The 15,557-nt window shown below is 40.4% G+C and overlaps 1 protein-coding gene across 4 annotated transcripts in view; it reads left to right on the forward strand.

Annotated features, from left to right (window-relative positions):
- The window catches only part of GABPB2 (GA binding protein transcription factor subunit beta 2), a 28,786-nt gene that overhangs the window by 6,880 nt on the left and 6,349 nt on the right, over positions 1–15,557 (forward strand). For all 4 annotated transcript variants that reach the window (XM_021688032.1, XM_044914166.1, XM_044914165.1 and 1 more), the window contains 4 exons: positions 134–328; positions 4,300–4,438; positions 10,712–10,828; positions 12,841–13,026. In XM_021688032.1, the coding sequence (XP_021543707.1) occupies positions 134–328; positions 4,300–4,438; positions 10,712–10,828; positions 12,841–13,026 (637 nt within the window). The remainder of the gene's footprint in view (positions 1–133; positions 329–4,299; positions 4,439–10,711; positions 10,829–12,840; positions 13,027–15,557) is intronic.

Consider the following 15,557-nt stretch of genomic DNA (forward strand, 5'->3'; position numbering starts at 1 on the left):
TTGATATTTCTATGTGATCTAAATTTGAATATGTATAACCTCCATGGAAATTCTCTTTATATGGCTGATGGGATCTTGCATCTGTGCTACCATTACCAGTGTCTCTTTGAAAAAAATTACTGTTCTGTGACAGAATGGTGCAGATGTGAATGCCAAGGACATGCTGAAGATGACAGCTTTACATTGGGCTACAGAACACCACCATCGAGATGTTGTAGAGCTACTTATCAAATACGGAGCCGATGTCCATGCTTTCAGCAAGTTTGATAAATCTGCCTTTGACATAGCCCTGGAGAAAAAGAATGCTGAAATTCTGGTCATCCTTCAGGTCTGGTTCTTTTTATACCCCCAGAATATATTTTAATTGAAGTTAAGAATTTTTTTTAATAGGAGCTGAATCAAAACTGAATTTTCTCTATTTATCAAGGTACACTTCTGATCTGTCTCAATCTTGTGATTCAGTGTCACTGGTATCTTTAAAAAAATATATAACATTCTAGGGGTGCCGAGTGGCTCAGATGGTTGGGTGTATGCTTTCGGCTCAGATCATGATCCCAGGGACCTGGGATCAAGCCCCTCGTCGGGCTTCCTGCTCAGCGGGGAGCGTGCTTTCTCCCTGTACTGCTGCTGCTCCTCCTGCTTGTGCTGTCTCTCTCTCTGTCAAATAAATAAATAAAATCTTAAAAAAAAAAAAACCACAGCATTCTATAAAGCCCTGAATTATTCATGGTGATTGGAGAACAGTGTTGTGGCCAGTACAAAAACAAGATTTGTTTGGCTTTAGAATATTTTTTTTCTCCATGAAAATTTCCCTCTTTCTTTTTTTTTTTCTGTTTTTAAGATTTTATTTACTTATCTGAGAGAGAGAGAGAGAGCACAGTGTGGAGGAGCAGAGGGGGAAAGAGAGGGACAGCAAGCAGGGCTTGATCCCATGATCCCACAACCGCAAGATCATGACCTGAGCTGAAGTCAAGTCTGACACTCAATTGACTGAGCCACCCAGGTGCCCCGAAAATTTCCCTTTCTAATTGAGCTTGACTTGGGACAATATTAAAAGCCTCACTGGGGTGGGGCATCTGGGTGGCTCAGTTGGTTAAGCCACTGCCTTCGGCTCAGGTCATGATCCTGGAGTCCCGGGATCGAGTCCCACATCGGGCTCCCTGCTCAGCGGGGAGTCTGCTTCTCCCTCTGACCCTCCCCCCTCTCATGTGCTTTCTCTCTCTCATTCAATAAATAAATAAAATCTTAAAAAAAAAAAAAAGCCTCACTGGGGTGTCTGACTGGCTCAGTTGGTAGAGCATGCAGCTCTTGATCTCGGGGTCATGGGTTCAAGCCCCACATTGGGCTTAGAGATTGCTTAAATCAGTAAACTTTTTTTTTAAAAGTCCCTTTATGTTTTCTGAATGTACATTAACTGATACGAGGCAGTACATACCTCTGACGCATATTGAGTCATAAGGAAGCCATCTCAGAGTTAAAAAGTAGCTGTGACAATTTCACCCATTAATTTCTTAAGCCAGCACTTGTACATCAGGGAATAACAGGATGAGGGATACAAAGATTAATAGGACATGGCCCTGCCCTTAGAGTGTTTACGGTGTGATGAAGGTAAAGACAAGAAATGAAACATTACAATACTACGTTGATAAATTTGATACTTATCAAGTGTTATAGGATCGCAGAATGAATGATGCTTAAGGAAAAGATTAAAGTGTATGTAGAGGAGTGCCAGTGGGGAGCATGCAATTCTTTTTTTTTATTTTAAGATTTTATCTATTTTTTTTTTTTAAAGATTTTATTTATTTATTTGACAGAGACACAGGGAGAGAGAGAACACAAGGGGCGGGGGGGAGTTGGAGAGGGAGAAGCAGACTCCCTGCTGAGCAGGGAGCCCTATGCGGGGCTCGATCCCAGGACCCTTGGATCATGACCCGAGCCGAAGGCAGACGCTTAACGACTGAGCCACCCAGGCGCCCCAAGATTTTATCTGTTTTTTGATAGAGACAGAGACAGCGAGAGAGGAAATACAAGCAGCGGGAGTGGGAGAGGGAGAAGCAGGCCTCCCGTGGAGCAGGGAGCCCGATGCGGGGCTCGATCCCAGGACCCTGGGATCACGACCTGAGCCAAAGGCAGACGCCTAATGACTGAGCCACCCAGACGCCCCAGGAGCATGCAACCCTTGATCATGAGCTTGAGCCCACATTGGGTATAGAGATTATTTTATTTTATTTATTTATTTTTTTAAATTTTTATTTATTTGACAGAGAGAGAGTGAGCACAAGCAGGGGGAGGGGCAGGCAGAGGGAGAGGAGAAGCAGGGCAATGTGGGGCTCTATCCCAGGACCCTGGGATCATGACCTGAGCTGAAGGCAGATGCCCAACCGACTGAACCACCCAGGCGCCCCTAGAGATTACGTAAGAAAAAAAAAGTATAGTAGAATCTTAACTGAATTTTGAAGAAGTAAGCAGAGAAGTAAGAAAATGATATTCTAAGCTAGAAAAAGAGCAAATCAGTGACATAGAGGTGTGAAAGGATATGGAATGTTCAGGAACGAGTAAGTTCTATGACTAGAGATTGATCAGGGGAAGTGGAGTTTGGGAGTGACAGGAGCTAAGCCTTAATGATTAGTCTGGGTTTTGAATGTAGGCATGTTACATGGTGTGCAAAGGAGTTTGGACTGTTTGGTGGGCAACGGGGATCCAATAGAAGCTTTTAAATACAAGATTGAGATGATTCTTTTTTTTAAGTAGACTTCATGCCCAATATGGGGCTTGAGCTCATAACTTTGAGATTAAGAGTCCAATGCTCTACCGACTGAGCCAGCCAGGTGCCCCCCCCTTTTTTTTTGTTAAGATGATTGATTGGACTGTGGTATGCAGACTGGAGAGAAAAGACACTTAATGCTAAATCACCATATGGTGACTTTGACTAGGCCAGGCAAGAGCCAGTGAAGGCTTGAATTAAGGAAATAAATAGTGGAGGATAGAAGAAGGGGCTGATTCAAGAAGAATTTAACAGTAACCAGAAAATGGATAATCTGTTTCAACTGAAGCTCTTAGTCAAACGGATAATTATATGTAAAAAATAGGTAGCCAGGGCGCCTGAGTGGCTCAATGGTTAAGCGTCTGCCTTCGGCTTAGGTCATGATCCCAGGGTCCTGGGATCGAGTCCCGCATCGGGCTCCCTGCTAGGCGGGGAGCCTGCTTCTCCCTCTGCCTCTGCCTCTCTCTCTCTCTCTGACCCTCATGAATAAATAAATAAAACATTAAAAAAAAAAAAAAAAAGGTAGCCATTTCTGCTGCATTTTCAGGGGTTTGTTTATTCCTTTTTTTTGACTGATGGTTCTATATAGACTGGTTGTCTTCTTTAGCCTTCAACTCCTTATTTAGAGCTCTTTTGTAACTGGACTTCTTAAGTAGATAACATGTTTGTAGAAAACTGCTTCTGAGGGGCACCTGGGTGGGTCAGTCATTAAGCGTCCACCTTCGGCTCAGGTCATGATCCCAGAGTTCTGGGATCGAGCCCCGCATCGGGCTCCGTGCTTCGCAGGAAGCCTGCTTCTCCCTCTCCCCCTGCTTGTGTTCCCTCTCTCGCTGCATCTCTCTCCGTCAAATAAATAAATAAAAATCTTTTAATAAATAAATAAATAATCTGGCACTCATTTATTTGTTCGTTATATATTCTCTTAGGAATTTCTTCAGTGGCAAAATGGAACAAGTAGTTGGACAAAACTCTGGAGAATATTGTTCTCTGTAGATTTGCTGCAGGAATCTCCTGCTAGCACATTGACCTGTATATAATTGATCATAGAGTGTTCATGCTGGAAATTACTTCTTAGGCCACCCCCTCATTTTCCAAATGGGAAAAAACAAGTTCCAGGGGCGCCTGGGTGGCTCAGTCGTTAAGCGTCTGCCTTGGGCTCAGGTCATGATCCCAGGGTCCTGGGATCTAGCCCCACATTGGGCTCTGTGCTCAGTGGGAAGCCTGCTTCTCCCTCTCCCACTCCCCTTGCTTGTGTTCCCTCTCTCGCTGTGTCTCTCTGTCAAATAAATAAAATCTTTAAAAAAAAAAAAAAACTTGGGAAAGCAACCTATCATCTTTGTTGCCCTGGTCTGGAAAACAAACAAACAAAACAAAAAAGAAAAGCAGTAGTCTTACTGAGAACTCTGAGCTCCCTGGGACATGGTGTGCCATACCTTGTTCTGCTCCACAGAGCACTGGGGTGGGGTGGCTGTTCAAGAACTGTATAACTAAGGCTAACGAGTTCTGACTTTGAAATATGCTGCCTTGTTTTGTAGGAAGCAATGCAGAATCAGGTGAATGCTAATCCCGAGAGAGCCAACCCTGTGACTGTGGCTGCCCCATTCATCTTCACATCTGGAGAAGTTGTCAACCTTGCTAGCCTTGTTTCTTCAGCCAACACCAAAACAACCTCAGGTAATAATCTGATAACGTGGCATTTATTTTAGACTTAAAATGAACAGGACCCCAGTTTTTCCTGTGAGATGAATTCATACCCTGTCTGATACCCACTCATTTATTAAAATATTCTCCAAATAGAAGATTTATAATAGATTTTAAAGCCAATGCATTTATTCTTCCTGGGGGAAGGGGAGATCATACACAAGGATTACATATGAGTGCTTACGGTATTAAAAGTAAAATATTTTACAGATTAATCTGTATGTGACCGCAAAATGAAAACATAAGGGTGCTTCAATATGGTACCACTAAGGAAAATAGTTAAATATTCATAGTCTAAAACAGTGACAAACCAGAATAAATGTAAATGGGTGTTGGAGTGCGGATATAAAAGAGGTACATGTGATTATTTGAATAAAGTGTAAGAGCTTTGATTTGTTCTTGGGAACATAAGTAACAACAAAATAGAGAAAAGCACATTTTGAGATCTGTATGTTTTTAACAAAAACATCTATTGCAAAAGGAGCAAATTGAGCTATTTTCAACATTTCTTTACAAGTATTTGTTTTACAATGAGGGAATCTCTGTCCTCATTTAAATAAATTTTCCAACTGACTCAATTTCTTTTTCTGACTTTCACTTAAAAATAAGACACTGTGGAGCGCCTGGGTGGCTCAGTCGTTAAGCGTCTGCCTTCTGCTCAGGTCATGATCCCAGGGTCCTGGGATCGAGCCCTGAATCCAGCTCCCTGCTCTGCAGGGAGCCTGCTTCTCCTTCTCCCACTCCCCCTGCTTGTGTTTCCTCTCTCGCTGTGTCTCTCTCTCAAGTAAATAAATAAAATCTTAAAAAAAAAAAAGACACTGTATTCCTAGTTAAGTTTGTATAATATCAAAGAAAGATCTTGAGTGAAGTGTTATTATTGAGGGGCAGTGTGGCAAAATAGAGCAGATAAAATATACATAAAATTTTACATTCAGTACTGCATTCAAATACTGATTTATTAATTGACTACATGCTTGACCTTGGGAAAACTCTTACTTCTCTAAGCCTTCTTTACTTATTTACAAAATTGTGATATAACAATACCTACTTTATGAGGTTATGAGACTTTGTATTTCCATTTTCTAGCAGGACTTCAGTAATAGCTAGTATTAAATGAAAATATAACTCCTCAATGAAAGTTTATTCTGTTATGCCCTCAAGGGGGCAGTAATGACCTTCATTTTATAGGCCATCAACTATCATTTAAAAATCACTGTGCTTTGCTTTAGCTTGATAATTCAAAAAGTTTAGGTTAAATATACAATAATAAATACACGTAATCAGAACATTCACAGACTTTTGGATTTGTTGTGGTTCAGGCCACAGTGATTAGAACAAGTACCTTTATAATCCAAAAGTCTTTAGAAGCCAGTAAAGTTATATGTTCACAAACATGTAAAAGGAGCTGGAGTTGGTAATCTAACTATTCAAATTCTTCAGACCCTGATCTGAAATGATAAGCAAAGTTGAAGACATTTAGGATACAGCTTCTTAGCCTTGGTTCCCATGGGCCTATATCATGTTTGTCATGTTGCTTTTGGCAAACCTGTTGTTTCTCTCTTCCGTATGTTGCCAACTACAAATTAAGATTGCCAAATCACCACATAATAGGGCTGATCTCTCCAGTGTCATCTTACCCATGAAACTGTTCTACCTACCTCTCCCTTCAGGGGAGATAACCAATGCAGATAAAAGAAAGGAGAAAAGTTATAAGACAAATTCAGGTTGTCTTATTCAACTGGGTTAAAGGATTTTCTTCTCCTGAACGGTGGGTGGGTGGCTGCTTTTTTCCCATTACCCAATTTTTTTTTTTTTTTTAAGAGAGAGAATGTGTGCAGATGCATGTGCAAGGTGGGGAGAGGAGGGGCAGAGGGAGAGGGAGAGAGAAAATCCCAAGCAGGCTCCATGCCAAGTGTAGAGCCGGATGTGGGGCTTGATCTCAGCACCCTGAGAACATGACCTGAGCCGAAATCAAGAGTCGGACGCTTAACTGACTAAGCCACCCCTCTTTTTCCCCCATCATCCAGTAATTTTTAAAAAAATGTTTTTTAAGATTTTACTTATTTATTTGACAGAGAGAGAGAGAGAGAGAGAGGGAGAGAGCCAGAGACCACAAGGAGGGGGAATGGCAGAGGGAGAGGGAGAAGCAGGCTCCCCGCTGAGCAGGGAGCCCAACGCGGGGCTGGATCCCAGGCCCCTGGGATCATGACCTGAGCCAAAGGCAGACGCCAAACTATCTGAGCCACTGAGGCGCCCCCATCCAGTAATATTTTTTTAAAGATTTATTTATTTATTTATTTGAGAGAGAGAGAACACATGAGAGGGGATAGGGTCAGAGGACGAAGCAGACTCCCTGCCGAGCAGGGAGCCCGATGCGGGACTCGATCCAGGGACTCCAGGATCATGACCTGAGCTGAAGGCAGTCGCTTAACCAACTGAGCCACCCAGGCGCCCATCCATCCAGTAATATTTTTAAGAATTAATTGAAAGTATCCTAGGATTATCATTTTGATGGATATTTTTGATAACAAAATTCGTATTATAAAGTTTGCTTTCAGTTTTCCATTTGTGACTAAAGATATCACTGATCATCAGTGCTACCATCAAACTGCAGTGGTTCAGAAAGGCAGACTAAATTAAACATTAATCAGGGCAAAAAAGAGTTATGGAGATGAATTTCCTATTTCTGTAGGATCATAAGATGCGCTCCAAAGTCAAATATAAATAGCTTTGTATTGGTTCATAAAGAGTACAGGCTTTGTGGAATCTAATGAATTGAGTTCTAATCTGGGCTCTGACATTTACTACCTGTGTGACCTGGGCAAGTTACTTAGTTTTTCACCGACTCACTGAGATTGCCTAGCCTGCCATAGCACACCCCCCTAAATCCTGGTATGAAGAGTTTATCTAAGCCACATTCTGAATAGGTAGCAAGAGTCATCCCTGATAATGCCATTTTAAAACAACAGCATCCATGCGTATTTTACTTTATTTGGTGTTGGGTCTTATATTGAGGAGAAGGAAGCAATTAATATTGTTTAACAATAAAGTACCTAATTTTCCTAAAATTCGCTGGGATAAGTCTAAAGAGGTAATTTGTATCATCTGTTTTCAGTTTCAACTGTGTATGTCAGAATATTAAACCCAATTTTTCACAAATGTTCTTTTTTCATTTTGCTGTTAAGGGGAAGTTGGGTGAGTCATTATGTCTAAATCAAAGGGAGAATACCCTTAGCTTGGTATCATTATGTGCTAAAAAGTATACAATGCTTTCTTAAAAGGCAGTTTTACCCAGCTATTCTACTTTAACTGAGTGACCTACCTGATGTTTGGCTTACTTGAACTTTAATTATAACAGCCCTGTTGTGTATGTTTGTGTGTATGTGTGTGTGTGTGTTTTAACTGTGGTAAAATAATAACAATCTTGTTTTTTGATTGCTAGTGAGTTATTGTCATATATATTCCAACCTACTTGAGGGATCTATATAAAAATATATATAAAAATTGCTTGTTCCTTTTTTGTTTCATTTGTGAGTTCTTATGTCAGTGTTGATATGCTAAGTGATGGGATGATAAGCTAAGTGATGGGAAAAGCATGAATTTAGTAGAAACGGGGAATAGGCTATAGCTGGATCTTGCTCTGCATGAAGTCATTGGATAGACATAGATTCCTTTCTGGAGGTCAGGCACTGTGTTCCACTCAGACTGTTTGGTTCCCTGAGTATTTTATGAGAAAATTAGAATAAAACAGAGTTATCATCACTATCTCCACTGTAATCCCCCACTGCCACTATCATCCAGAAGCTGGATTAAGATCATTTGTAGTTGGGGCACCTGGCTGGCTCAGACTGTAGAGCATACAACTTTTGATCTCAGGGTTGTGAGTTCACACCCCACATTGGGTGTAGAGATTACTGAAAAAATAATAATAAACTTAAAAGAAGATAGTTTGTAGCTATTAGGAGTACTATACAAGTAATCTACTTTTTGAAATTTAAATTTATAAACCAGTTAAATTACCTACATTAATCATATCAGAAAAGAATTCTTTGCTCTTTGGATGGATTTATTATAAGAAGTGTTAAAAAGGAATTTCCTTAAGTATTTTTAAGTATTTTACAGATAACTGGCTTTTTGATAGACAAAAGGCTGCAAAGAATCTTTAAGCATAGTTAGTGGGAAAACAAAAATTGAGAGTACATTGGGGCACCTACCTGGCTTAGTCAGTAAAGCATGCAACTCTTGATCTTGAGGTTGTAAGTTCAAGCCCCACATAGGGTGTAGAGATTAAAATATAATCTTAAAAATATATCTTAAATATAAAAACCTTAAAAATAAAATCTTAAAAAAAATTAAGGGGCACCTGGGCGGCTCAATTGGTTAAGCATCCGGCTCCTGGTTTTGGCTCAGGTCATGATCTCATGATTGTGGGATCAAGCCCCACATCAGGCTCGTGCTCAGTGTGGAATCTGCTTGAGATTCTCTTTCTCCCTCTGTCCCTCACATGCGCACACGCTCTCTCTCTCAAATAAATAAGTAAATCTTTAAAAAAAATTAAGAGGGGCGCCTGGCTGGCTCAGTCAGTGAAGCGTGCAACTCTCGATATTCGGGTTGTGAGTTTGAGCCCCCCATTAGGTGTAGAGCTTACTTAAAAAAATAGAATCTTAAAAAAAAAATTAAGAGTACATTTAAAAAGAAGATAAGTGTATCACTCAGAGTCCAGTCCGGAGACAAAACTACATGGTGATTTGTATAATTTTATTATAATATATAATATGTATAATTTTTAAGATACCTAAACATACATGTACAATTTATAAAAAAATTATTAGTAATAGTAGATTAAGAGGTGAGGAGAACCCTAAAGAATTACAGGAATAACCGGGCGCCTGGGTGGCTCAGATGGTTAAGCCTCTGCCTTCAGCTCAGGTCTGATCCCAGGGTCCTGGGATCGAGTCCCACATCCGGCTCCCTGCTCAGCAGAGAGCCTGCTTCTCCCTCTGCCTCTGCACCTCCTCCTGCTCATGCTCTGTCTCTCTTTCTGTATCTCTCTGTCTCAAATGAATAAAAAAAAAAAAAAAGAACACAGGAATAACCAATATAGAGAGCAGCCACTACTTCTGTATGACAAAACTTAATTTCATGCTGTCAAGAAATATTGATAGGGTCCAGCTTCAGTATGACAAGGCAAGGCAAAGAAGAGTAGATTTGGAGCTGAGAGGCAATAAATTCACAACTGGCACAAAAGTATCTTTGAAATTATAATGAAAGACATAGGGAAATGCAATTCATTTTATAAAAGTTAAATTTATGCAAAACTGTCAAGTAATACTTTTGGTTCATAAAGTTAGGCATGCCTGTTGCCAGATCTAATGTACTTTCCTCCTGGAATTTAGCTGTAAGAATAGCACACAGATACAAGAAGAAAAGGTTATAAAAAAGCACATCATGACAAAACTAAAGTAGGTAATTATTTTTAGCATGAATCAGTTGTACTACTCTTTGATGTTCAATAAACTAAATGTCTGGTTTTTAACTGTCCTTGCATTAGAGGTCATTCCGAGTCTTCCCACCTGTCTAGCTGATGGGTAGATGCAGTACGGTTAAGTAGAGCCTGCGGGGTCTCTTCCCTCAGCACCACCTAGTTTAGGGTAAAGCATGCTTTGTGTGCTTACCGCCTGCTGCCAGGGAGAGCTCTGTACAGCCAGCCTAGGGAGTAGGCGGCACTCTTGGTCTGTTAGCTCCTAATGCTCAGCACTGTCAGTGCCGAAAAAATGAGCAACTGTGGGGAATATAGTGGCTCTATACTAAGCATATTACCTTAATCCACTTTAAAGGAAAACCTTTCTAAACTTTTTTTTTTTTTTTTTTTTAAGATTTTATTTATTTATTTGAGTCAGAGAGAATGAGAGACAGAGAGCATGAGAGGGAGGAGGGTCAGAGGGAGAAGCAGACTCCCTGCCGAGCAGGGAGCCCGATGCGGGACTCGATCCCGGGACTCCAGGATCGTGACCTGAGCCGAAGGCAGTCGCCCAACCAACTGAGCCACCCAGGCGCCCTAAAGGAAAACCTTTCTAAACCAAGAGTGTTAACACCATGATCATTGGTTTATACCAGTTTGTATTGGAGAGGAAGAGGAAGGACATTAGAATGAAAAGCTGAGGTGTTGATTTAATAAAAGCCATTTTTAGTTAATCTCCATTTATTCTGTCTGCCAGACCTCATTTACCTTTTTTACCAAAATAGGTGACCCCCATGCCTCCTCAGCACCACACTTGTCAAATTCCACCACCTCAGTGCTGGCCACCCTTGCAGCTCTTGCTGAGGCATCAGCCCCCTCGTCCAACTCCCACAGAGCCGCAGGTGGGTAAGGGATATCTGCTGGGTGAATCGCCATTTCTTCTTTTGTTTTTACATTTCCAGCAGATTTAATTTGCATGAAATATTAAAAAATTATGGTTAATTAGAGACATCTAGGAAAGAGGAATGTAGAGTCATTGAGCATCAGAAAGAAAAATCACTAAGCAATATAATCAGATGGCTGAATAATATTAGAGAATGGCTCAGTTATTTCTTCGTATTTTTGCGGTTTCAAATTTGTTTGCCCTGACTCCAGTTGCTTCAGATTGAAATGTTTAGTCTTCTATTAGCAGATTATTTGGGAAATACTCTATGTTATGTTTTGACTGATGCTATCATAGACTGATTCAAAATAGCAGCTTAGATGTGTTGTATTTAAAACATCAAAATATGTAGGACTGCTATGTCTCTCATTGTCATATTATGTGTACTTCAGGGTGGCTTGCTTTTACTTTCACTGGAGATGATATTTTGGCATTTTCAATGGAGTTGGACAGATATATGCTATATAGTGGCCTTCTGATATGCAGAACAAAAAAGGTTCAAGTCACTTAGCCAGAGCTGGTAGCCTGTGGGGAGAAGGCTCAGGGCTTCATATAAGTAGGGGCAGATAGTCATAGGTAGGGCTAAATTGTCATCTAGGAATCTTTCTGGAGCCTTCTGACAGTCTGCTCCATCATAAATGAAAGCAGATTGTTCTGATTTCTTTCTGCCATTGACATTTGGGTGATGAGAACATTCCTCCAATTCTGTTTTTCCGACTGGCAGTAATCATAAAGATCTCTACTCAAACATGTATGAGTGAGCAGCATGGCAGAGGGAAAAGCAATATATTAAACTCGTGCTTGTTATTTTGATTTGCTTTTTGATTTTGGATAAATTACTTAACTTCTCTGGGTCTCAGTCTCTTCACCTCTGGCTGAGGTTGCATGGTTGGATCAGATTATCTTTTGAGGTCTTTTCAGCTATAACATTTAACTCTTCTTTGTTTTTAAGAGATGTGAATGCTCTCTTTCCATTAAACCACCTGAATGTGTCTCATGTGGGTAGTCCATATCCCACTTAGTACAAAGTTCTACCTGTGACTCTTTAGATAGAGAAATTCTGTAGTGGAATAGTAGGAACTCTTTCCCTAATAATTGTTGGGGATATTGACTAACCAAACTGAAAATCTTTTTTTTTAAGTTTTATTTATTTAAGTAATATCTACACCCAATGTGGGGCTTGAATCACGACCCCACGATCAAGAGTCACATGCTCTTCTGACTGAGCCAGCCAGGCGCCTCCTCCCCCTTTTTTTGATTACCAAACTGAAAATTTTGATTCAACATAATATATATAAAGCTCTTAGAAGGGTACCTGGTTACATTGTAAGTAGTCAGTGTTAGTTGCTGTTAATATTATTGTTTGTCAGATGGGAGAAGCCACTTGCCATTTGTGTCTGCCATTGTGCCATTTGACTTCATCAATGCTTTGTCTACTTGACATGTTATTTTGTTAATTCACTATTAAATACCTCCATTTTCTTACAGAAATAGATCTATTCTGCAATTATTTTTCTAAGCTCCATAGATTTAGTCTTTCAAGATGCTTCTTGAAAAAAGAATTTCAAGATCAACTATGCTGGGGAAGCTCAGCATATCTTATGCCCTATTGGAGAATCACAGTGCTCATTAGTCTGTTGGGGTTTCTGATACTTCTTACAAAACAAACAAACAATTTAAACATATATAAACTGGCATTTTGAAAGTATATTTGTGCATAGAACCCATTCTTAGTGAAAGCTGTTAACATCTCACTGAAGACATATTAGGAAATACTGTTCTATTGCATTCACTATTTTCTTTTCTCTTCCGACTTAGCATTGTTCACTAGAGCTTGCTTTAGAAACTTAAACCTAACTTCTTTTTTCAAGTTTTCCTGTCCCTGATATAATCAATTTCAAGGAGGCTGAAATTGTTATACTCCTATTTTTTAAAACGCTGAAATTTCAAATTCATTTTTGTCATCTCTAGCTAATTCAGAGGAAATCATAGAGGGAAATTCTGTTGACTCATCAATCCAGCAAGTGGTGGGGAGCGGAGGCCAGAGGGTCATCACCATAGTGACTGATGGAGTCCCTCTGGGTAATATCCAAACTGCAATCCCTACTGGAAGCATTGGCCAGCCATTTATTGTAACTATGCAAGATGGACAGCAAGGTGAGTTATCCCATTCAGAGAAGTGTTTATGAAAAGATATGTTAGAGGGCGCCTGGGTGGCTCAGTTGGTTAAGCGACTGCCTTCAGCTCAGGTCATGATCCTGGAGTGTGAGGATCGAATTCCACATCGGGCTCCCCACTCAGTGGGGAGTCTGCTTCTGCCTCTGACCCTCTCCCCTCTCATGCTCTCTCTCACTCTTTCTCTCTCAAATAAATAAATAAAATCTTAAAAAAAAAAAAAAAGATATGTTAGACACTCCATATTCCTCTAAAAATGAGGCATTGAAGTAACTAGTGGGACTAAAAGAATGACAGATGCCAGATTGGCTCCAAGAAAAAAAGAAACGGATACTAGGCTGGCAAAGCCTAATTTCCCTAATATATTTAAATTTGTGAGTAAAAGCCAAAAGTCTGGTAGAAAAAAGAGGAAATTGTATGAACCAGTAGTTTACAGAAAATACTGATGGATCTTAAAAATATGGAAATATATTCAACCTACTTCATACATAGCAAGAGAAATTCAAGTCAGTTCTGCACTGAGATACCATTATAACACTGTGTTGTCAAAGGTGTGGGGAAATAGGCACTCATAAATCACTGGCTGGCTCAGTCAGTAGAGCTTGTGATTCTTGATCTCAGAGTTGTAAGTTCCAGCCCCACGTTGGGCGTAGAGAATATTTAAAAATAAAATCTAAAAAAAAAAAAAAATCACTGCTGAGAGTGTAAATTCATGTATCCTCTAAAGAACTGATTGCAATATCTATCAGTATTTTTTTTTAAATTTTATTTATGAGAGAGAGAGAGAGAGCACGTGCTCTCAAGCAGGGAGGAGGGGCAGAGGAAGAAGCAGGCTCCCCAGTGAGCAGGGAAACTAATGTAACATTGTGGATCAACTATACTCCAATAAAAAGTGAAAAATAAAAAGAACCTAAGTATATGTCAGTAGGGAACTTGGATAAAGAAATGGTACACCCATACATTGGAATACTACACAGCTATTGAAAACAATGAGGAAATGCCTTATATACTGGTCTCATCCCCAAACCATATTGTTAAGTGATAAGAGTAAGATGCAGAACAGTGTGTAGAATATGCTACATTTGTTTTTTTTTTTTTAAAGATTTTATTTATTTATTTGACAGAGAGAGACACAGGGAGAGAGGGAACACAAGCAGAGGGAGCAGGAGAGGGAGAAGCAGGCTTACCACGGAGCAGGGAACCCAATGCGGGGCTCGATTCCAGGACCCTGGATCATGACCTGAGCCAAAGGTAGACGCTTAACAACTGACCCACCCAGGTGCCCCTACATTTGTATTTTTTAAAAAGGGGGAAATATATGTATATTTGCTAATATAGTCATAGACTTAAACCATCTCTGAAGGAACATTCAAGAATAACATTGATAACATTGGTTGCCTCCTTGCTTGTGCTCTCTCTCTCTGTCAAATAAATAAATGAAATCTTTTTTAAAAAAGTGTGGGGGGTGGGCGCCTGGGTGGCTCAGTTGGTTAAGCAACTGCCTTCGGCTCAGGTCATGATCCTGGAGTCCCGGGATCGAGTCCTGCATCGGGCTCCCTGCTCGGCGAGGAGCCTACTTCTCCCTCTGACCCTGCCCCCTCTCATGTACTCTCTCATTCTTGCTCTCTCAAATGAATAAATAAATCTTTAAAAAAAAAAAAAGTGTGGGGGGGTACCTGGGTGGCTTAGACAGCTAAGTGTCTGCCTTCGGCTCAGGTCATGATCCCAGGGTCCTGGGATCAAGTCCCACATCAGGCTCCCTGCTCAGTGGGAAGCCTCCTTCTCCCTTTCCCGCTCCCTCTGCTTGTGCTCTCTCTCTCTTCCTCTCTCTCTCTGTCTGTCTCTGTAAAATAAATAAAATCTTTAAAACAAAAACAAAACAACATTGTCAGTAGGGAACTTGGATAAAGCACCTGGGTAGCTGGGGATGGACGGGAGACTTTTCACTACATATGCTTTTGTAACTTTTAATATATTTTTAAAGATTTTATTTATGTATTAGAGAGAGAGAGACAGAGCATGAGCAGGGGGAGGAGGCAGAGGGAAAGGGAGAAGCAGACCCCGCTCTGAGCAGGGAGCCTGACTCGGGGCTTTATTCTGGGACCATAGATCATGATCTGAGCCAAAGGCAGACGCTCAACTGACAGAGCCACTCAGGTGCCCCATAACTTCTAATTTTTGAACCACATGAATGTATTACTTATTCAAGAAATATATCAGTAATTTTTTTTTTTAAGAGAAACTAATCATTACAACCTCATTCCTTAAAAATACTGGAGTTTGGGGGCCCCTGGGTGGCTCAGTTGGTTAAGTGACTCTTGATTTTGGCTCAGGTCATGATCTTAGGTTGGTGAGATTGAGCCCCTCCTTGAGCTCCATGCTGGGCATGGAGCCTGCTTAAGTTTCTCTCTCCTGCTCCCTCTGCCCCCCTCCTACTTTGCTTGCACTCTCTTTCTCTCTGTCTAAATATATATATATATATATATATATATATATATATATATATATATATA

Source organism: Neomonachus schauinslandi, chromosome 4, assembly GCF_002201575.2.
Source record: "Neomonachus schauinslandi chromosome 4, ASM220157v2, whole genome shotgun sequence".
Taxonomy (NCBI): Eukaryota; Metazoa; Chordata; class Mammalia; order Carnivora; family Phocidae; genus Neomonachus; species Neomonachus schauinslandi.